Source organism: Nerophis ophidion, linkage group LG22, assembly GCF_033978795.1.
Source record: "Nerophis ophidion isolate RoL-2023_Sa linkage group LG22, RoL_Noph_v1.0, whole genome shotgun sequence".
NCBI lineage: Eukaryota > Metazoa > Chordata > Actinopteri > Syngnathiformes > Syngnathidae > Nerophis > Nerophis ophidion.
Genome location: NC_084632.1, coordinates 35,836,046 through 35,859,686, shown reverse-complemented (window position 1 = coordinate 35,859,686; position 23,641 = coordinate 35,836,046). Strand labels below are relative to the sequence as shown.

Here is a 23,641-nt window from a genome sequence, read left to right as displayed (position 1 = left end):
ATGTTCTCCCAAAATGTGTTTGTCATTCTTGTTTGGTGTAGGTTCACAGTGTCACACATATTTGTAACACTCTCAAAGTTGTTTATACAGCCACCCTCAGTGTGACCTGTATATACGGCTGTTGATCCAGTATGTCTTGCAGTCGCCAATTACGTCCACCTAGGTCAAATACATCTTGTGGCTAGGCTCGTACAGTCTTTGTACAGGTTGTAGAGGATGTTAAGGGCAGTGCCTCCACGGTGCCCCCTTGATATTGTTCTTTGGGTGAAATTTGGGAGAATGATCATTCCTGGGGGGCACTGAAAATTTTTAGTCTCCCGGAAAAATCGAGGGTATTCGAGTATGACGATGTAAAGCGCCATTCATTTCAAACTCGCGGGCCGTACCAACATTAAATTTTCTTATTAAGGTGCGGGCCGCAAAACAATGTCACGCGGGCCGCGTGTTTGAGACCCCTGCATTAAACAATGTAACAAGGTTTTCCAAAATAAATCAACTCAAGTTATGGAAAAAATGGCACTGCCATATTTATTATTGAAGTCACAAAGTGCATGAATTTTTTCAACATGCCTCAAAACAGAAGCTTGGAATTTGGGACATGCTTTCCCAAAGAGAGCATGAGGAAGTTGAGGTGGGTACAGATGTATAGGCTTCTCCTCACTGAGCCAAATTGAATTCTGTCTCTGTTTGATTCCTTGCTTCTTGTCCTGTTTAATGGATGTCATCAGCGTTTGAACCTGACAGTTACAGTGGTAACGTTACACACAGTATGAACAGTAACACTGTGTGAGTTAAGTGGCCATCGTAAGGAAACAGAGACCATGATCATTTTTGAATTATGTGCACTTTCCTCATCTATATTACAAAACCCTTTTCCATATGAGTTGGGAAATTGTGTTGGATGTACATATAAACGGAATAAAATGATTTGCAAATCCTTTTCAACCCATATTCAATTGAAAGCACTACAAAGACAAGATATTTGATGTTCAAACTCATAAGCTTTATTTTTTTTTTTTGCAAATAATAATTAACTTAGAATTTCATGGCTGTAACAAGTGCCAAAGTAGTTGGGAAAGGGCATGTTCACCACTGTGTTATATCACCTTTTCTTTTAACAACACTCAATAAACGTTTGGGAACTGAGGAAACTAATTGTTGAAGCTTTGAAAGGGGAATTCTTTCCCATTCTTGTTTTATGTAGAGCTTCAGCCGTTGTATTTTACGCTTCATAATGCGCCACACATTTTCGATGGGAGACAGGTCTGGACTGGAGGCGGGCCAGGAAAGTACCCGCACTCTTTTTTTTACGAAGCCACGCTGTTGTAACACATGCTGAATATGGCTTGGCATTGTCTCGTTGAAATAAGCAGGGGCGTCCATGAAAAGGATGGCGCTTAGTTGGCAGCATATGTTGTTCCAAAACCTGTATGTACCTTTCAGCATTAATGGTGCCTTCACAGATGTGTAAGTTACCCATGTCTTGGGCACTAATGCACCCCCATACCATCAAAGACGCTGGCTTTTGAACTTTGCATCGATAACAGTCTGGATGGTTCGCTTCCCCTTTGGTCCGGATGAAACGATGTCGAATATTTCCCCCAAAAATTTGAAATGTGGACTCGTCAGACCGCAGAACACTTTTCCACTTTGCATCAGTCCATCTTAGATGAGCTCGGGCCCAGAGAAGCCGGCGGGGTTTCTGGATGTTTTTGATAAATGGCTTTCACTTTGAATAGTAGAGCTTTAACTTGCACTTACAGATGTAGAGACAAACTGTATTTAGTGACAGTTGTTTTCTGAAGTGTTCCTGAGCCCATGTGGTGATATCCTTTAGAGATTGATGTCGGCTTTGGATACAGTGCCGTCTGAGGGATCGAAGGTCACGCTCATTCAATGTTGGTTTCCGGCCATGCCGCTTATGTGGAGTGATTTCTCCAGATTCTCTGAACCTTTTGATGATATTGTGGACCGTAGATGTTGAAATCCCCAAATTTCTTGCAATTGCACTTTGAAAATGCTTTGCAAATCATTGTATTCCGTTTATATTTACATCTAACCTAATTTCCCAACTCATATGGAAACGGGGTTTGTGTTGCCACAGACAGTTGGTCTTCACCCATCCTTCATTAATAATGTACTTGCCAGTCCCGCCTTGTCCTGACCCAGGTTGATGAAGTGGTTCACACAGACGACAACACTGTGCCAGCGAAATGTGGGAAGTTTCCATCATAAATTAATACTTTCCTTTGTTGCTCTGGTGTCCTCTGTGGCTCGAGAGTGATGCAGTGATGTGATAAGCTGAGTGTCCAATAACATCGCAGTCTGGCTTAGCTTTTGGGTTTAGCACGATGATATGATTCAGGGTAGTCAACTCGCTTGCGGCAAAAGCCATGGCGACACTCCTCTCTGGGACTTTTAAGTTATCGGTAGAGGATCAGGGTCCTACGTCCGATGTTAGTTCACAGCCGGACCAAAATCAAAGCAGGTAGTTTGCAGACACCTATTTTGAAATGTTTAGTTAACATAGATTCTGTTCATAACTTTTATGGACAGAATTTCTAGGCGCAGTCAAGGCGTTGAGGGGTTCCGGTTTGGTGGCCGCAGGATTAGGTCTCTGCTTTTTGCAGATGATGTGGTCCTGATGGCTTCATCTGACCGGGATCTTCAGCTCTCGCTGGATCGGTTCGCACCCGAGTGTGAAGCGACCGGAATGAGAATCAGCACCTCCAAGTCCGAGTCCATGGTTGTCGCCCGGAAAAGGGTGGAATGCCATCTCCGGGTTGGGGAGGAGACCCTGCCCCAAGTGGAGGAGTTCAAGTACCTAGGAGTCTTGCACACGAGTGAGGGAAGAGTGGATCGTGAGATCGACAGGCGGATCGGTGCGGCGTCTTCAGTAATGCGGACGTTGTATCGATCCGTTGTGGTGAAGAAGGAGCTGAGCCGGAAGGCAAAGCTCTCAATTTACCGGTCGATCTACGTTCCCATCCTCACCTATGGTCATGAGCTTTGGGTCATGGCCGAAAGGATAAGATCACGGGTACAAGCGGCCGAAATGAGTTTCCTCCGCCGTGTGGCGGGGCTCTCCCTTAGAGATAGGGTGAGAAGCTCTGCCATCCGGGAGGAACTCAAAGTAAAGCCGCTGCTCCTTCACATTGAGAGGAGCCAGATGAGGTGGTTCGGGCATCTGGTCAGGATGCCACCCGAATGCCTCCCTAGGGAGGTGTTTAGGGCACGTCCAACCGGTAGGAGGCCACGGGGAAGACCCAGGACACGTTGGGAAGACTATGTCTCCCTACTGGCCTGGGAACGCCTCGGGATCCCCCGGGAAGAGCTAGACGAAGTGTCTGGGGAGAGGGAAGTCTGGGTTTCCCTGCTTAGGCTGCTGCCCCCGCGACCCGACCTCGGATAAGCGGAAGATGATGGATGGATGGATGGATGGATAGTTAACATAGAATTTACCGGGTTTGGAATTTCACACTTAACAAGTGGGCAGGCACTCTGGAGACCCAAATATACACCATATAGGGACGGCGTGGCGCAGTGGGAGAATGGCCGTGCGCAACCCGAGGGTCCCTGGTTCAAATCCCACCTAGTACCAACTTCGTCACGTCCGTTGTGTCCTGAGCAAGACACTTCACCCTTGCTCCTGATGGATGCTGGTTGGCGCCTTGCATGGTGTGTGAATGTGGAAGTAGTGTCTAAGCGCTTTGAGTTCCTTGAAGGTCGAAAAGCGCTATACAAGTACAACCCATTTATTTATTTATATTGTCAAAAGTATTTGGCCAGAATCAGGTGTCCTAATAACTTGGCCTGGCCACAGGTGTATAAAATCAAGCACTTAGGCATGGAGACTACAAACATTTGTGAAATATCTGCTACTTCCGGTAAAGGCAAGGCTTTTTTATTAGCGACCAAAAGTTGCGAACTTTATCGTCGATGTTCTCTACTAGATCCTTTCAGCTAAAATATGGCAATATCGCGAAATGATCAAGTATGACACATAGAATGGACCTGCCATCCCCGTTTAAATAAGAAAATCTCATTTCAGTAGGCCTTTAAGCTTCAACTTTATGAATTATTCACCGATACACAAACCCTTTGATTCTTGCTTGCAAGATATACAAAGTAAGAGATGAGGTGAGCCTGAAGAAAATAAGGCGACACACACTTCTCTCCACAGCCTTATAATTGCACACCAGGCAACGTCACAAGCATTACAGCGTTAGTCACCCTACCCACCCCAATCAGAGAGCTTCGAGCCTGGCTGTGTAACTTCCACTGCCCTCTGCAGCCCTACAGAAATGAACTTGCGTTCACATTCTGACAAGCCAAGAGATCACCCGCATACTGTAATGGACCGTGCATTATAAACGGGAAACCGAATGCAAATGATGTCATTCATACCACATTCTCCGATTCACTGTCGGTGTTCAGTGACACAGTCCTCCACTCTGGTCATAGGCTTATCTCGGGGACTAATTAACATGACAGTGGAATGCAATATAGTACAACTATGGAAGTTATCGGGCTGTAGAAACATCTGGTCGGAAATACAAGTGTGGAAGGAAAGCCACATAGAAGGAAAACATTAAATGTGGCGATGAGCTGGTGATGCAATAAACTCCGCTGTGACACACGGGGATTGTTTGGAAAAATACACATTTATTGACTTCTGCAGGTGATGCGAGTCACCTCCCATTTGCACAGGAATATAAAGATCAGGGGTGTCCACATGTTTTTCAATGCAAGTTTACATTTTGTACAGTCAAGATGCTGAAGCAATATATGCTAAGCGAGCAGAGCAAAACATTCATAGTAGCTTTGTGTTACAGGTGAAGGAAATGAGTGTTATCTAATAAAGAAATGGGTTAACTCATGAGATTATTCACAACAAATATTGCATTAATCATGCATATATGCAGATGAATTAATCCATTCCAACAATAAGATTGCATTTATGACCAAACATTAGGATCTTTTTTAAATTAAGTTAATTACAAAATTTGTGGGGCTTCACGGTGGCAGAGGGGTTAGTGCGTCTGCCTCCCAATACGAAGGTCCTGCAGTCCTGGGTTCAAATCCAGGCTCGGGATCTTTCTGTGTGGAGTTTGCATGTTCTCCCCGTGAATGCGTGGGTTCCCTCCGGGTACTCCGGCTTCCTCCCACCTCCAAAGACATGCACCTGGGGATAGGTTGATTGGCAACACTTAATTGGCCCTAGTGTGTGAATGTGAGTGTGAATGTTGTTTGTCTATCTGTGTTGGCCCTGCGATGAGGTGGCGACTTGTCCAGGGTGTACCCCGCCTTCCGCCCGATTGTAGCTGAGATAGGCGCCAGCGCCCCCCGCGACCCCGAAAGGGAATAAGCGGTAGAAAATGGATGGATGGAATGGACAAAATTTGTGATGGGTTGATGCAATACTGGTACTCCAAAGGTACCAATTTGCAATATTTGTGTGTGTGTTAATGTTTGATGATTTGATGAAGGACATGGACGCTGGAGAGCACGAATAAACGAGACAATCTGGCACAGAACAAAGGAAGGAGTGAGCTTATAAAACACATGAGAGTAATAGGGAACAGCTGGAAACAATCAGAGAACTGGGATGACGTCAGACCGATGACACAAAAGGAAGGGCAGGTGACCTGAAACGAGAGGAGAGTTACTTTTCAAATTAAAACATGCAAACCATAAGACAGAAAAACCCAAAACAAAACATCCCTCTAAGGCAAAATATCGAGATATATATCGTGTATGGTGACATGGCCTGAAAATATCGAGATAGTAATAAAAGGACATATCGCCCAGCCCTACTTAGAAGCATCGCACAAAGTGGTTTAACACATGAAAATAGAGTTGATCTCATTACTCAGATGTGTAATTTTGGCGAGAATAAAACATCACAACATGCAAGCCAAGCCTCCAGGACATTAAAACTAACACCTCTCTCTCTCAATGTGTCATCTGTATGTGGGAATGGAAATAATGCCATATCTGTGGGAATTAAGCCATGCGGAAAAAAAAGGATTACATTTTGTTCTACACATTATTTACTCACATTAAAATCCCTTTGCACGTTTGACATGTGACCTCGAAGCATTGACCATCAATAAACTCTTGTCTAGTATTTGCTACATGAGTTACCAGCACACACACTCTAGTGCTGTTTATCTACAAAACCCCAAACCAGTAAAGTTGGCATGTTGTGTAATACGTGAATTATAAACAAAATACAATGATTTGCAAATCCTTTTCAATTTATATTCAATTGAATGGACTGCAAAGACAAGATATTTAATGTTCTATCTGAGAAACCTTTTTTTTTTTTTTTGCAAATAACCATTAACTTAGAATTTAATGGCAGATATACATTGCAAAAAAGTTGGCGCATGGGCATTTTTACCGCTGTGTTACATGGCCTTTTATTTTAACAACACCCAGTAAACATTTGGGAACTGAGGAGACCAATTTTTGAGATTTTCAGGTGGAATTCTTTCCCATTCTTGTTTGATGTTCAACAATCTCAGTTGTGGTATTTAGTTTTTTTTCAATGGGAGACAGGTCTGGACTACAGGCAGGCCAGTCTAGTCCCCACACCCTTTGACTATTAAGCCACGCTGTTGTAACACGTGGTTAGGCATTGTCTTGCTGAAATAAGCAGGGGCGTCTACGATAACCTTGCTTGGAAGGCAACATATGTTGGTCCGAAACCTGTATGCACCTTTCAACATTAATGGTGCCTTCACAGATGTGTAAGTTACCCATACCGTGAGCACTAATACACCCCCTGGCTTTTGAAATTTGTGCCTGTCATAATCCAGATGGTTCCATTACTCTTTGTTCTGGAGGACACAATGTCCACAGTTTCCAAAAACATGTGAACTCTTCAGACCACAGAACCCTTTTCCACAGAGCATCAGTCCATCTTAGATGAAACCGGCGGTTTTTCTGGGTGTTGTTGATAAATGGCTTTGGCTTTGCATCGTAGAGTTTTAACTTGCACTTACAGATGTAGCGACAAACTGTAGTTACTGACAGTGGTTTTCTGGACTGTTCCTAAGCCCATATGGTGATATCCTTTACGAACTGATGTCGTGTTTTGATGCAGTACAGCCGTAAGGATCGAAGGTCCCTAATATCATTGCTTACGTGCTGTGATTTCTCCAGATTTTCTGAACATTTTGATGATTTTACGGACGATAGAGGGTGAAATCCCTAAATTCCTTGCAATAGCTCGTTGAGAAATGTTGTTCTTAAACTGTTGGACAATTTGCTCGCGCATTTGTTCACAATCCTTGTTTGACTAATCCTTGTGAATGACTAAGCATTTCATGGAAACTGCTTTTAAACACAATCATGGCACCCGCCCAATTAGCCTATTCCCTCGTGGGATGTTCCAAATAAGTGTTTGATGAGCATTCCTCAACTCTCTCAGTTTTCCAGTTTGAATGTTAAATATCTTGTATTTGCAGTCAATTCAATTGAATATAAGTTAAGAAGGATTTGCAAATCATTGTATTCTGTTTTTATTTACCATTTACACAGTCGGGTTTTGTACATTTTGGAGGTCGTGACAACTGGAAACAAATAGGTACTTTACAAAGTTGCATAGAAGTACATCACATGATTGCCAAATCCAATATGTTTAAAAATAAATAAGAAGAAACAGAGTTTTTTTAGTCATAGTGTATTTGTGCCTTAGCAATTACAGATAGTTCCGGAATTTAACATGTACCAGGATTACTATTTTTTTGTATTGAGACAGAAAAAAATAATTTGATTTATAGACAACCTACTTAATCATGATTATAATAAATAAAAAACAAAGGATTACACGTTGGCAGAAACAATTTGTGGTAATAAGTCGTTATACAGGACAAGATACATCCAGAATATGTTATGGATTAGATCATGGGTATCAAACTCTGGCCCGCCGTGTAATTTAAATTGGCCCTTGAGGCAATATCAACTTAGCATTAGAGCTGTAACACCGCATTCACCGCTAATACTCATACTTGCCAACCCTCCTAATTTTCCCGGTAGACTCCCGAAGTTCAGTGCCCCTCCCGAAAATCTCCCGGAGCAACCATTCACCCGAATTTCTACCGATTTCCACCTGCACAACTATATTGGGGTCGTGCATTTAAGGCACTGCCTTTAGCGTTCTCTACAACCTGTCGTCACGTCCGCTTTCCCTCCATACTAACAACGTGTCACATAATATTTGTGGCTTTTACACACACACACACACACACACGCAAGTGAATGCAAAGCGTACTTGGTCAACCGCCATACAGGTCACACTGAGGTTGGCCGTATAAACAACTTTAGCACTGTTACAAATATGCGCCACACTGTGAACCCACACCAAACAAGAATGACATATTTTGGGTGAACATCCGCACCGTAACACAACATAACAAATACCCAGAACCCCTTGCAGCGCTAAGTCTTCCGGGAGACTTCCAGAAAACTGACCTATAACCAACATTTTATTCATGCCTTTTCTCTTGCTACTTCAAGGCTTGAATGTTCGGTTCATTCATTATTGTTATTTTATTTTCAATTGTATTATTAGCCTGTGGAAAAAAAATGTATATTTACCTCAGAAGATTGCAAATAGAAAAAAAGGCATTACATTTTTATTTAAATTTTATTTGATATGCCATTGATATTTTTTTTTATTATTATTCTTATATTATTTGAAACTGCATTTTGAATGTCACTAAAGTTATATAAGCCTTGCTTGTTCAATATTTAATGCAAAACTTGTTTGGGTCCCTATCCATCCATCCATTTCTACCGCTTATTCCCTTTCGGGGTTGCGGGGGGCGCTGGCGCCTATCTCAGCTACAATCGGGCGGAAGGCGGGCTACACCCTGGACAAGTCGCCACCTCATCACAGGGCCAACACAGATAGACAGACAACATTCACACTCACATTCACACACTAGGGCCAATTTAGTGTTGCCAATTAACCTATCCCCAGGTGCATGTCTTTGGAAGTGGGAGGAAGCCGGAGTACCCGGAGGGAACCCACGCATTCACGGGGAGAACATGCAAACTCCACACAGAAAGATCCCGAGCCTGGATTTGAACCCAGGACTGCAAGACCTTCGTATTGTGAGGCAGACGCACTAACCCCTCTGCCACCGTGAAGCCTGTTTGGGTCCCTATTAAAAGGTTAACTTGTTCAACCTTGGCCCGCGGTTTTGTTCCGTTTAAAATTTTGGCCCACTCTGTATTTGAGTTTGACACCCCTGGATTAGATCGATATACATTGAAACTAACGTAAACATTGTGATAAATATGTAATTGGTAATTCATCATCATCGGCGGTCACTCGAAACGTATGCCGATCCTCCTGGTAGGTGGGGTATCCCTTTATGGATGCTTGTTCGCGACTTTGTTTAACGTGGGGAGACTGGTGCACAGACATGATCCTTGACAGGTCCGAGCATGGAGTCCAAGACCACTGGGGACCCCTTTTCTGCTGCAGCTTTCTTCTGCCATCCAGCTGTTGTGACGCTCGATAGGGTTCGCAATCATCCTCTGCCTGTTCCACCGTTGAGGTCTTTAGTTGTTCCATCCATCCATCCATCTTCTTCCGCTTATCCGAGGTCGGGTCGCGGGGGCAACAGCCTAAGCAGGGAAACCCAGACTTCCCTTTCCCCAGCCACTTCGTCTAACTCTTCCCGGGGGATCCCGAGGCATTCCCAGGCTAGCCGGGAGACAAAGTCTTCCCTGTGGCCTCTTACCGGTTGGACGTGCCCTAAACACCTCCCTAGGGAGGCGTTCGGGTGGCATCCTGACCAGATGCCCGAACCACCTCATCTGGCTCCTCTCGACGTGGAGGAGCAGCGGCTTTACTTTGAGTTCCTCCCGGATGACAGAGCTTCTCACCCTATCTCTTTAGTTGTTATTTCCCCATAACTGGGCCCACATGGATGTGGGGGGGCCTTCTTCCGCCATCGCAGCCGTTGTGATGGTTCTTACATCTACCGTCTTCCGGCGTTGAGGTCTTCACCGTATCCCTGGCTAGGGGGCAGTCAGGTACTAGGCCACCTGGGATAACAGTAGTAAAGGGGTTAACCTCCTAGTGCCCCAAGACCCCATAGAGGAGCCTCTACTTTAACGTCATCCCCAGGACACAATGACGCAATCGGTATTTAGTATCTCATTGAATAATACAATAACAAATGAGGAATGACAGTAAATGCATCACATTTGGGACGGCGTGGCGCAGTGGGAGAGTGGCCGTCCGCAACCCCAGGGTCCCTGGTTCAAATCCCAGCTAGTACCAACCTCGTCACGTCCGTTGTGTCCTGAGCAGGACACTTCACCCTTGCTCCTGATGGGTGCTGGTTAGCGCCTTGCATGGCAGCTCCCTCCATCAGTGTGTGAATGTGTGTGTGAATGGGTGAATGTGGAAGTAGTGTCAAAGCGCTTTGAGTACCTTGAAGGTAGAAAAGCGCTATACAAGTACAACCCATTTACCATTTATTTATCAATCCATCCATTTTCTACCGCTTATTCCCTTTCGGGGTCACAGGGGGCGCTGGCGCCTATCTCAGCTACAATCGGGCGAAAGGCAGGGTACACCCTATTTATTAAAGCAAATATTAGGTTCAATTTTAAAGCATTTATTGTGGGTCGTTGTATTTTTTTTTTGCTGCATGTGATTATGTATGTTGTTACTCCAATTTTAACAAAACACTTCCTACTATGCAAATAATACCGGACATTCTACAAAACCCTGTTTCCATATGAGTTGGGAAATTGTGTTAGATGTAAATATAAACGGAATACAATGATTTGAAAATCCTTTTCAACCCATATTCAGTCGAATGCACTACAAAGACAAGCTATTTTATGTTCAAACTCATAAACTTTATATTTTTTTGCAGATAATAATTAACTTAGAATTTCATGGCTGCAACACGTGCCAAAGTAGTTGGGAAAGGGCATGTTCACCACTGTGTTACATCACCTTTTCATTTAACAACACTCAATAAACGTTGTTGATAAATGGCTTTCACTTTGCATAGTAGAGCTCTGCCGTCCAAAGGCAAAACCCAGTAACTCAATTTTGGTCAAAACTGAGCTGATAATAATTTTGGAGTTCCTAGGTGATATGATTTACATTAGTGTATGCGATATTGTAATTTGTTCCGTAAGTAAGCTGTTACGCGCATGGCAGGACCTAGCAACTACCACATAACCGCGTAGATACAACAGAAAAACCTAGTATCTCAAGGGACCAATCGGAGCTTCTTTGTCAGTCGCCTTATTGTCTTTAATGAGACATTTGCACGAATGGGGGCCGACGGTCAACCTGATTATGTGATATTATGGCACGAGGGGATATTTGGAAGATTGGCCCAGGACGTTGAAAGCACCTTCATTAAATGTATTGGTCTTGATTCTTCCCCTTGCATACTCTTTTGGGCAGATAACTGTGGAGGTCAAAATAAAAACGGGACGCTATACACGGCTCTTGCCCAATGTGCAAACGCCCGAGATTGTGATAAAATATCTGGAGAAAGGGCACACGTTTATGAGAGCAGATTCAATCTATGGCTCAATCGGCAAGAAAATGAAAGCTCAAGAAAACATCTATACGTTTGATGACTTTGTAGGTCTTTGTAAGACAGCATCAAGAGAGATTGGTTTTCCTTTGTTTTCTCAAAATCAGCTAGATGCGAGTTACTAGGTTTTGCCTTTGGACGGGAGAGCTTTACCTTGCACTTACAGATGCAGCGACAAACTGTATTTAGTGACAGTGGTTTTCTGAAGTGGTCCTGAGCCCATGTGGTGATATCCTTTGGGGATTGATGTCGGTTTTTGGTACAGTGCCGTCAGAGGGATCGAAAGTCACGGTCATTCAATGTTGGTTTCCGGCCATGCCGCTTATGTGGAGTGATTTCTCCAGATTCTCTGAACCTTTTGATGATATTCTGGACCGTAGATGTTGAAATCCCTAAATTTCTTGCAATTGCACTTTGAGAAACGTTGTTCTTAAACTGTTTGAGTATTTTGCTCACGCAGTTGTGGACAAAGGGGTGTACCTCGCCCCATCCTTTCTTGTGAAAGACTGAGCATTTTTTTGGGAAGCTGTTTTTATACCCAATCATGGCACCCACCTGTTCCCAATTAGCCTGCACACCTGTGGGATGTTCCAAATAAGTGTTTGATGAGCATTCCTCAACTTTATCAGTATTTATTGCCACCTTTCCCAACTTCTTTGTCACGTGTTGCTGGCACCAAATTCTAAAGTTAATGATTATTTGCAACAACAACAAAAAGTTTAGCAATTTGAACATCCAATATGTTGTCTTTGTGGCATATTCGACTGAATATGGGTTGAAAATGATTTGCAAATCATTGTATTCCGTTTATATTTACATCTAACATAATTTCCCAACTCATATGCATTAATTGGACGTAACTAATTAAATGTTTTATATGTACTACAGTGCTATACTGCATGTATGCATTAAGTGCTTTACTTTTTTGTGATTGTGTTTATTATGTCCACCCATGTGTGCTTGTGTACATGCTCATACTGTACATACATTGTGTGCGTGTGTGTGTGTGTGTGTGTTCACCCAGCTGTTTGTATATGTACTTTAGTTGGCCCGGGTCGGGAACTACCGGATGTAGAGAAGACTACAACTGCTACAGAGGAGACCGACATTGATGCTGATGAGGCAAACCAAATACCAATCTCAGAGGAACTAAACATCAACAGAGGGGTCACCGACCTGGATGCCACACCCAAGACATCAGACCCCAACCACTCAGACAACAAGGTAACACAATGACTGGATATTTAAAAAATTTTTTTTTTACTTACAGGGGTTATTTTAGAGCAGGGGTCTCAAACTCAATTTACCTGGGGGCCAGTGGATGCAGAAACTGGGTGAGGCTGGGCCGCGGGAAAAGATTTCTTAATTAGATCCAACATTTACTTTTTAATGGATTCACCTTCTTTGAGTGGCTTTCCCGCCCTAGCAACACACTTACCAACTTTCGCGATCTTTTCGGGTAACACCCAAATATCAGTGCCCCTCCCGACAATCTCCCGGGGCAATCATTCTCTCGGTTTTCGCCCAAACAACAATATTAAGGGCGTGCCTTGATAGCACTGCCTTTAGCATCCTCTACAACGTGCCGTCTCGTCCGTTTTTCCACCATACAAACAGTGTGCGAGCCGAGTCACGTACCGTATAAGGCTTCTGCAGCCCCACGGAAGAAGTGACTGCAAGACATACTTGATCAAAAGCCATACAGGTCACACTGAGGGTGGCCGTATAAACATCTTTAACACTGTTACAAATCTGCGCCACACTGTGAACTCACACCAAACAAGATTGACAAACACATTTTGGGAGAACATCCGCACTGTAACACAACAGAAAAAATACCCAGAATCCAATGCAGCCCTAATTCTTCCGGGCTACAATAGGGGGCAGGGTTGTGTTACTGGGAGGATGTCCTCTCGAAATGTGTTTGTCAATCTTGTTTGGTGTGTCTTCACAGCGTGGCGCATATTACTAAGAGTGTTAAAATTGTTTAGATCACAACCATTAGTGTACTCTGTGTCACCCAGTATGCCTTGCAGTCGTGTGCGTGTTGCCGCGGAAGCCACACACAACATGTTGCTGGACTGACAAGCAGATCGTACATGTTGTAGAAGGCAACAAAGTCAAAGACTTCATAGTACACCCTAATACTTATTAACTGGGTGACTGCCGGCACTCATTCTAGAGAATATTAGCGTTTCCTGTTATCTTCTTCGCTTTGTGACACGGGTCTTAAATGGCTCTTTGAATGGCAAAGGATACCGATCCTAGAACCATGTATATTAAATATTTCCGGATGGTTCAACCGCCACCCGCCCAAATCTAATTAAAATAAATTTTTTTCGTCATGTCACCCGGTTTATCCGCGGACTCTGCGGATGAGACCGCAAACTGCGCATCCCTAGTTACTAGTGTTTTAGTGAGATTATATGGTCGTACCTGTACAACCTTAAGGTCGGCCCCGCACCTTTCTTCAGCACCAGTCGACGGGTGGTGGCGATGCCCATCTCTGCCCTTCGCAAGGGACCCTCTTCGAAACACGATCTTTCGAAATGATCGCTGCATAATACGTCGTACTTTGTGCGTGTGGTCCAATCCAACCGTGTTCGCTTGACCGCTCTGTTCCATAGTAAAGCTTCAACCGTCGTCTTTCGGGAATGTAAACAATGAAACAACGGCTGTGTTTGTGTGGCTAAAGGCGGCCACAATACGCCGCTTCCCACCTGCAGCTTTCTTCTTTGACGTCTCCGTTATTCATTGAACAAATTGCAAAAGATTGAGCAACACAGATGTGCATGATACTGTGGAATTATGCGATTTATAGCTGTGAACGGTGCCAGAACAAAATGCGTGACGTTTTAGCATGATACTTCCGCGCAAAATTTAAAATTGCAATTTAGTAAACTAAACCGGCTGTATTGGCATGTGTTGCAATGTTAATATTTCATCATTGATATATAAACTATCAGACTGCATGGTCGCTAGTAGTGGCTTTCAGTAGGCCTTTAATCAAATGCATTAATACAAATTAAATAATAATGTTTTCATTTTGCTTTCTGACGCTCTTTGTTAGATTAAACCCTCCATTGATATATGATTGTTTATTTTGTTTCATCTGGGTAAAGCATCCATCCATCCATCCATCTTCTTCCGCTTATCCGAGGTCGGGTCGCGGGAGCAGCAGCCTAAGCAGGGAAGCCCAGACTTCCCTCTCCCCAGCCACTTCGTCTAGCTCTTCCCGGGGGATCCCGAGGCGTTCCCAGGCCAGCCGGGAGACATAGTCTTCCCAACGTGTCCTGGGTCTTCCCCGTGGCTTCCTACCGGTTGGACGTGCCCTAAACACCTCCCTAGGGAGGCGTTCGGGTGGCATCCTGACCAGATGCCCGAACCACCTCATCTGGCTCCTCTCGATGTGGAGGAGCAGCGGCTTTACTTTGAGTTCCTCCCGGATGGCAGAGCTTCTCACCCTATCTCTAAGGGAGAGCCCCGCCACATGGCGGAGGAAACTCATTTCGGCCGCTTGTACCCGTGATCTTATCCTTTCGGTCATGACCCAAAGCTCATGACCATAGGTGAGGATGGGAACGTAGATCGACCGGTAAATTGAGAGCTTTGCCTTCCGGCTCAGCTCCTTCTTCACCACAACGGATCGATACAACGTCCGCATTACTGAAGACGCCGCACCGATCCGCCTGTCGATCTCACGATCCACTCTTCCCCCACTCGTGAACAAGACTCCTAGGTACTTGAACTCCTCCACTTGGGGCAGGGTCTCCTCCCCAACCTGGAGATGGCACTCCACCCTTTTCCAGGGAGAGAACAATGGACTCGGATTTGGAGGTGCTGATTCTCATTCCGGCCGCTTCACACTCGACTGCGAAGCGATCCAGTGAGAGCTGAAGATCGCGGCCAGATGAAGCCATCAGGATAAAGCATATCCTAATAATAAGTCATATGACTGAAATTTTGTGGAATCTTCTGTAAGAGGCTTTGGATTTGATTCAGTTGACAACTTCCATTTGAAGTGGCCCCCTCCATGGCTGTAGGCACCCCACTATCAGCATTCTGTCTTTACCAGCCAAATACTCTCTGGTCCGCCTGGCCTGAGGTATGTGAACAACAACGATTACTTGCTCAGCTGGAATCCAGCAAAACGGCTGCGGTTTACTGGGATTTACAGCTCGCCTCCACTGAAGATAATTTAGTTTTTGATTGAAATGACAGGTCAGAACATGATTAAAGTAAAAAGACAGCTTTCTTTGCGATGGCACAGAGACCTTCTAGGGCAGGGGTGTCAAACTCAAATACAGAGTGGGCCAAAATTTAAAACCGAACAAAGCCGCGGGCCGAGGTTGAACAAATTAACCTTTTAAGGGACCCAAACAAGTTTTGCATTGAATATTGACCAAGCAAGGCTTATATAACTTCATAGTGACATGCAAAATTGAGTTTCAAATAATATTAATAATTAAGAAATATCAATGGCATATCAAATAAAATTTTAATAAAAATTGAATGCCTCTTTTCGGCGGTGGGGTTGAGGTGGATGGGGTTTGGTGATAGCGGGGGGTGTATATTGTAGCGTCCCGGAAGAGTTAGTGCTGCAAGGCGTTCTGGGTATTGGTTCTGTTGTGTTTATGTTGTTTTACGGTGCGGATGTTCTCCCGAAATGTATCATTCTTGTTTGGTGTGGGGTCACAGTGTGGCGTATATTTGTAACAGTGTTAAAGTTTTTTATACGGCCACCCTCAGTGTGACCTGTAAGGCTGTTGACCAAGTATGTCTTGCATTAACTTGTGTGTGTGTATAAGCCGCATATATTATGTGACTGTTTGTATAGAGCAGGGGCGCTCACACTTTTTCTGCAGGCGAGCTACTTTTCAATTGACCAACTCCAGGAGATCTACCTCATTCCTATTTATAATTTATATTTATTTATTTATGAAAGAGACATTTTTGTTAACAAGTTAATGGTGTTTAATGATAATACAAGCATGTTTAACACACATAGATTCCTTTCTTTCATGAAGACAAGAATATAAGTTGGTGTATTTGATTCTGATGACTTGCATTGATTGGAATTAGACAGTGGTGCTGATAACGTCCGCATTTTCAAATGGAGGAAAAAAAAAGTCCTCCTTTCTGTCCAATACCACATGAAAGTGGTTGGATTTGGCATCTCATTTCTCCAACTTGCATACTCGTTTTTAAACACTTTGTTATGAGAGGAGCATATGTGTGTGGCCCTTTAATGTCTGGCAGCAGGTGAGTGACGTCAGTGACTGTGCGGGTGGGCAAGCAAGTGAGAAAGCGGTCGCTGAGGGCGGGGGGGAAATACATTGGCATCAAACTCCGTAGCTTGTGCACGCTAGCTTTCTGACACTCTTATTTTGTTAGCACAGGCAGGATGAAACAGGTCTTTTATGGTGAAGACAGGAACTGTGCAGTCGGTCTTTAGAGTTTTGACAGTAGGTACGGAGTCTCTAGAAATAAAATGTGTTTCTCTGCGTCCGCCCTGTTAGTGATTTTTTTCTTAAATATGAGCTCGCAGCAGCCAGCGTCATCTCACAAGATCCTCGGGTGCCGAGAATGTCAAACAACTGACGAAAGTGAAGTCTTGGTATGATTGATGATTGGTCATTTTTATGTCTATTTTTTAATGCCTGGCTTGAGATCGACTGACACACCCTCCGAGATCGACCAATCGATCGCGATCGACGTAATGGGCACCCCTGGAATAGAGGAAAAGCGGACGTGGAGACAGGTTGTAGAGAACGCCAAAGGCAGTGCCTTTAAAGACCACCCCAAATATTGTTGTCCGGGATGAAATTCGGGAGGGGCACTGAACTTCGGGAGTCTCCCGGGAAAATCGAGAGGGTTGGCAAGTAAAAGTGTAAGCGGTGTTACAGCGGCGGGCCAGCTCTAATGTTACTTTGATATTGCCTCAAGGGCCAAGTGAAATTACACGGCGGGCCAAATATGGCCCGCGGGCCAGAGTTTGACACCCATGTTCTAAAACTGTTCCCACAATATTTTATTTTGTCTATTTGTATGGCTTACCAATTACAAAAAAACAAGGTGATTGGGTTAATAAACACATCTTCAAGATTACAACTTGATCATTTGTTAGCTTAATACCGAATAATGTTGGGAAATGTGAAGAAAAAGGTAAACCACGTTCCTCTATTAATCGCTATTTGACAGCTTTACTTTAAAGGCCTACTGAAACCCACTACTACCGACCACGCAGTCTGATAGTTTATATATCAATGATGAAATATTAACATTGCAACACATGCCAATACGGCCTTTTTAGTTTACTAAATTGCAATTTTAAATTTCCCGCGAGTTTCTTGTTGAAAACGTCGCGGAATGATGACGCGTACGCGTGACGTCACGGACTGTAAGGAAATATTAGCGCTGCACCAAACACGGCTAAAAGTCGTCTCTGTTCAATTAATCAATCAATCAATGTTTATTTATATAGCTTTAAATCACAAATGTCTCAAAGGATTGCACAAATCATTACGACTACAACATCCTCGGAAGAACCCACAAAAGGGCAAGGAAAACTTGACAATGCTGACTATGAGAAACCTTGGAGAGGACCTCAGATGTGGGCAACCCCCCCAGGGGACCGAAAGCAATGGATGTCGAGCGGGTCTAACATGATACTGTGGAAGTTCAATCCATAGTGGCTCCAACACAGCCGCGAGAGTTCAGTTCAAAGCGGATCCAAGACAGCAGCGAGAGTCCCGTCCACAGGAAACCATCCCAAGCGGAGGCGGATCAGCAGCGTAGAGATGTCCCCAACCGATACACAGGCGAGCGGTCCATCCTGGGTCCCGAGGAGCGGTCCATCATGGGTCTCGACTCTGGACAGCCAGTACTTCATCCATGGTCATCGGACCGGACCCTCTCCACAAGGGAGGGGGGGACATAGGAGATAAAAGAAAAGAAGCGGCAGATCAACTGGTCTAAAAAGGAGGTCTATTTAAAGGCTAGAGTATACAAATGAGTTTTAAGGTGAGACTTAAATGCTTCTACTGAGGTAGCATCTCGAACTGAGGGCATTCCAGAGTACTGGAGCCCGAACAGAAAACGCTCTATAGCCCGCAGACTTTTTTGGGGCTTTAGGAATCACTAATAAGCCGGAGTCTTTTGAAGGCAGATTTCTTGCCGGGACATATGGTACAATACAATCGGCAAGATAGGATAGAGCTAGACCGTGTAGTATTTTATACATAAGTAGTAAAACCTTAAAGTCACATCTTAAGTGCACAGGAAGCCAGTGCAGGTGAGCCAGTACAGGCGTAATGTGATCAAACTTTCTTGTTCATGTCAAAATTTTAGCAACCGCATTTTGTACCAACATTTTGTAATTACACAGTAATTTAGACATCTGTGTTGCTGAATCTTTTGCAATTCGTTCATTTAATAATGGAGACTATAAATAAGAATGCTGTTGGTGGAAAGCGGTGTCATGCAGCTATCTTTAGCACCGAGACACAGCCGGTGTTTCTTTGTTTGTTGTGAAGCGTTAACACAGAGCGCTTAAGCGAACATGTTTTCTCTACGTCATCCAGCATGTTTTTGAATGGGGAAATTGTGATATACAGTATATCTTACCGGAGACATCAATGGATTATTCGTCATCCTGCAGTAGCTGTCAGGTCAAAAAATGCAGCTTGGAGCTTGGCTCCTCGTGTTCACCGCAGCCATCCGACCTTGAGGTATGCCTTTACAATCTTTAAAATCTCACTAAAACACTATTAAAACAGTAAGCAGATAAAGGATCTTCCAGAATTACCCTAGTAAATGTGTCTAAAAACATCTGAATCGCTCACAATGCAATCGCTTTTTTTTTTTTTACTTTATTTATTTATTTATTTTTTCTAGTCCTTTTGCTATCAATTTCCTTAGCCACAAATCTTTCATCCTCCCTCAAATTAATGGGAAAATTGTCGTTTTCTCGGTTCGAATAGCTCTTTTTGTTTGAGGCTCCCATTATAAACAATGTGAGGATGCGAGGAGCCCTCATGCAAGTTACGTCATCGTCTGCTACTTCCGGTACAGGCAAGGCTTTATATTAGCGAGCAAAAGTTTCAAACTTTATCGTGGATGTTCTCTACTAAATCCTTTCAGCAAAAATATGGCAATATCTCGAAATGATCAAGTTTGACACATAGAATGGACCTGCTATCCCCGTTTAAATGAGAAAATCTCATTTCAGTAGGCCTTTAGTTATGTTGTACAAAACTCAAAACCAGTGAAGTTGGCACGTTGTGTAAATCGTAAATAAAAACAGAATACAATGATATGCACATCATTTTCATCTTTTGTTATTTTTTGCAAATATTAGCTCATTTGGAATTTGATGCCTGCAACATCTGTAAAAAAAAAAAAAAAAAAGCTGGCACATGTGGCAAAAGAGACTGAGAAAGTTGAGGAATGCTGATCAAACACTTATTTGGAACATCCCACAGGTGTGCAGGCTAATTGGGAACAGGTGGGTGCCATGATTGGGTATAAAAACAGCTTCCCAAAAAATGCTTAGTCTTTCACAAGAAAGGATGGGGGAAGGTACACCCCTTTGTCCACGACTGTGTGAGCACTGTATCAAAAACCAACATCAATCTCGAAAGGATATCACCACATGGGCTCAGGAACACTTCAGAAAACCACTGTCACTAAATACAGTTTGTCGCTACATCTGAAAGTGCAAGTTAAAGCTCTACTATGCAAAGCGAAATCCATTTATCAACAACATCCAGAAATGCCACCGGCTTCTCTGGGCCCGAGATCATCTAAGATGGACTGATGCAAAGTGGAAAAGTGTTCTGTGGTCTGACGAGTCCGAAATTCAAATTATTTAAAAAAAATATTCAACATCGTGTCATCCGGACCAAAGGGGAAGCGAACCATCCAGACTGTTATCGACGTAAATTTCAAAAGCCAGCATCCGTGAAGGTATGGGGGTGCATTAGTGCCCAAGGCATGGGTAACTTACACATCTATGAAGGCACCATTAGGTACATACAGGTTTTGGAAAAACATAGGCTGCAACATATCAGTTCCCAAACGTTTATTGAGTGTTGTTAAAAGAAATGGTGATGTAAAACATCAAAGGGCATGGTGAACATGCCCTTTCCCAACTACTTTGGCACGTGTTGCAGCCATGAAATTCCAAGTTAATTATTATTTGCAAAAAAAAAAATAAAGTTTATGAGTTTGAACATCAAATATCTTGTCTTTGTAGTGCATTTAATTGAATATGGGTTGAAAAGGATTTGCAAATCATTGTATTCCATTTATATTTACATCTAACACAATTTATATTAAGGAAAGTGGCCGTTATGTTTTGGAATAGTCTTTGTAATGAACTTTATTCTCAGGTTATTGGAACAAACGTTTGACTTTCTAATCTTAATATGTTGTATTGAATTGTTTATGTCTTCTTGCTCTGTCTTTATGTTCTTTGTTCAAACGAACAAGATGTGGGTTTGTCCCTGAAGAGGTGCAAGTGTGGATTCACTTTAAAATGCATCTTTACACACATTAAAAGGAAAGCAGTTTGGATGTGTCAAATTTCATTCTCTTCTTGTCAGCTCCATTAAAACTGACAAGTGCCTCGGTCTACTATGATCAAATGATCCCGCAGGAGTCTGACAATACTCATCCATCATTGTTTGGGCGTCCTATCTGTGTGTCAGCTCAGGATGTTTGCACTTGGCTAAGAACCAAAATAGAATCACAGCCATATTTTTAAAAAACTCTCCCCGTTTCACACTTACTAAGCTTCTGTATTTTGTTTTGTGGTTTTAAAAGTCGCCAGAATACTGTGACAATGAATCATGATGAAGAACAAAAACAAAAGATATAAGATATGTAAGTCTTTTTGCCTCAATCGGTGATCATTGCGCTCTCTCTTTGAATGTACTATACCAGAGTATGAGGTTAGGTCTATTCAGGTGTACTGGAGAGGAGGCTAAGCCGGATAGTCGAACCTCGGATTCAGGAGGAACAGTGTGGTTTTTGTCCTGGTCGTGGAACTGTGGACCAGTTCTATACTCTCGGCAGGGTTCATGGGAGTTTGCCCAACCAGTCTACATGTGCTTTGTGGACTTGGAGAAGGCATTCGACCGTGTCCCTTGGGAAGTCCTGTGGGGAGTGCTCAGAGAGTATAGGGGTTTCGGACAGTCTGATTTTGGCGGTTCGCTTTCTGTATGATCAGTGTCAGAGCTTGGTCCGCTTTGCCTGCGGTAAGTCGAACACGTTCCCAGTGAGGGTTGGACTTCGCCAAGGCTGCCCATTGCCACTGATTCTGTTCATAACTTGTACGGACAGAATTTCTAGGCGCAGTCAAGGCGTTGAGGGGATCTGGTTTGGTGGCTGCAGGATTAGTTCTCTGCTTTTTGCAGATGATGTGGTCCTGATGGCTTCATCTGGCCAGGATCTTCAGCTCTCACTGGATCGGTTGCGCTCTCTCTTTGAATGTACTATACTAGAGTATGAGGTTAGGTCTATTCAGGTGTACTGGAGAGGAGGCTACGCTGGATAGTCCAACCTCGGATTCAGGAGGAACAGTGTGGTTTTCGTCCTGGTCGTGGAACAGTGGACCAGCTCTATACTCTCGGCAGGGTTCTTGAGGGTGCATGGGAGTTTGCCCAACCAGTCTACATGTGCTTTGTGGACTTGGAGAAGGCATTCGACCGTGTCCCTCGGGAAGTCTTGTTGGGAGTGCTCAGAGAGTATGGGGTATCGGACTGTCTGATTGTGGCGATCAGTGCCAGAGCTTGGTCCACATTGCCGGCAGTAAATCGAACACATTTCCAGTGAGGGTTGGACTTCGCCAAGGCTGTCCTTTGTCACCGATTCCGTTCATAACTTGTACGGACAGAATTTCTAGGCGCAGTCAAGGCGTTGAGGGGATCTGGTTTGGTGGCTGCAGGATTAGGCCTCTGATTTTTGCAGATGATGTGGTCCTGATGGCTTCATCTGGTCAGGATCTTCAGCTCTCACTGGATCGGTTCGCAGCCGAGTGTGAAGCGACTGGGGTGAGAATCAGTCCGAGTCCATGGTTCTCGCCCGGAAAAAGTTGTAGTGCCATCTCCGGGTTGGGGAGAAGATCTTGCCCCAAGTGGAGGAGTTCAAGTACCTGGGAGTCTTGTTGACGAATGAGGGAAGAGTGGATCGTGAGATCAACAGGCGGATTGGTGCGGCGTCTTCAGTAATGCGGACTCTGCATCGATCCCCTGTGGTGAAGAAGGAGCTGAGCCGGAAGGGTTTTGTAAAAAATACGCTCCTCTGGTCAACTGGATTACTTACATTTTTGGTGGGTTGAATACAATCAGTCAAGGACAATGTCCTTTTTTTGTCTCCCAACAGAGAGCATGACATTCTTATGGGTTGAATCTGCTAAACTAGTGGTGTTGGGGGTAAGGGTTCGGGTTTGATTCAATGTAATGCTAAGGTATTTGTGTGTTTGGTTCCATCCCCATAGCTACCTGATCATTCATTATCCAAATGGCATTTTAGCTTCATCCAAAAGGTCGCCCTTTCACACTTGCAGTCATTTGTTCCTTACTCTCACAAAGAACAACTGTTTTTCGCCTGTGCATGCATTATTTTATGAGCTCAAAGGGGGGCCTAAAGTGAAGTTTTGCATAGAAACCTGCATAGTCTTCAAGACACTGACAAATTAATACAATAGTCTTCAATGCAGAACTGGCTCTGCTCATCACGTGACCAATACCAAATCTGAGAGGGTTGAGAATAGTTTTCCTATGTACCAGGGTTGTACGGTTTACAGGTATTAGTGTAGTACCTCGATACTAATGAATCATTTTCGGTATGATACCTTGTCTGAAACATACCGGTCCCGCACCCCCTAGTGTCCGCGTCAAAGTCACGTTGTGATATTGTTGGTTAAAGAGCTGGCGAGCATGTTCGGCGGCACACAATCACAGTGTACTTACAACCAGGCACAGTGTGTAGACTGAAAAGGGAGGAGGGACGCATTTTGGCTTAAAAACTAAAGGTGAAGGTGAAGT

At 43.8% G+C, this 23,641-nt stretch overlaps 1 protein-coding gene across 3 annotated transcripts in view; it reads left to right on the top strand.

Annotated features, from left to right (window-relative positions):
* The window catches only part of LOC133540825 (carboxyl-terminal PDZ ligand of neuronal nitric oxide synthase protein-like), a 158,707-nt gene that overhangs the window by 66,109 nt on the left and 68,957 nt on the right, over positions 1–23,641 (top strand). For 2 of the 3 annotated variants that reach the window (XM_061883777.1, XM_061883779.1), the window contains exon 5: positions 12,616–12,815. In XM_061883777.1, coding sequence (XP_061739761.1) covers positions 12,616–12,815 — 200 coding nt within the window. The remainder of the gene's footprint in view (positions 1–12,615; positions 12,816–23,641) is intronic. The other variant, XM_061883778.1, reaches the window with a different exon arrangement.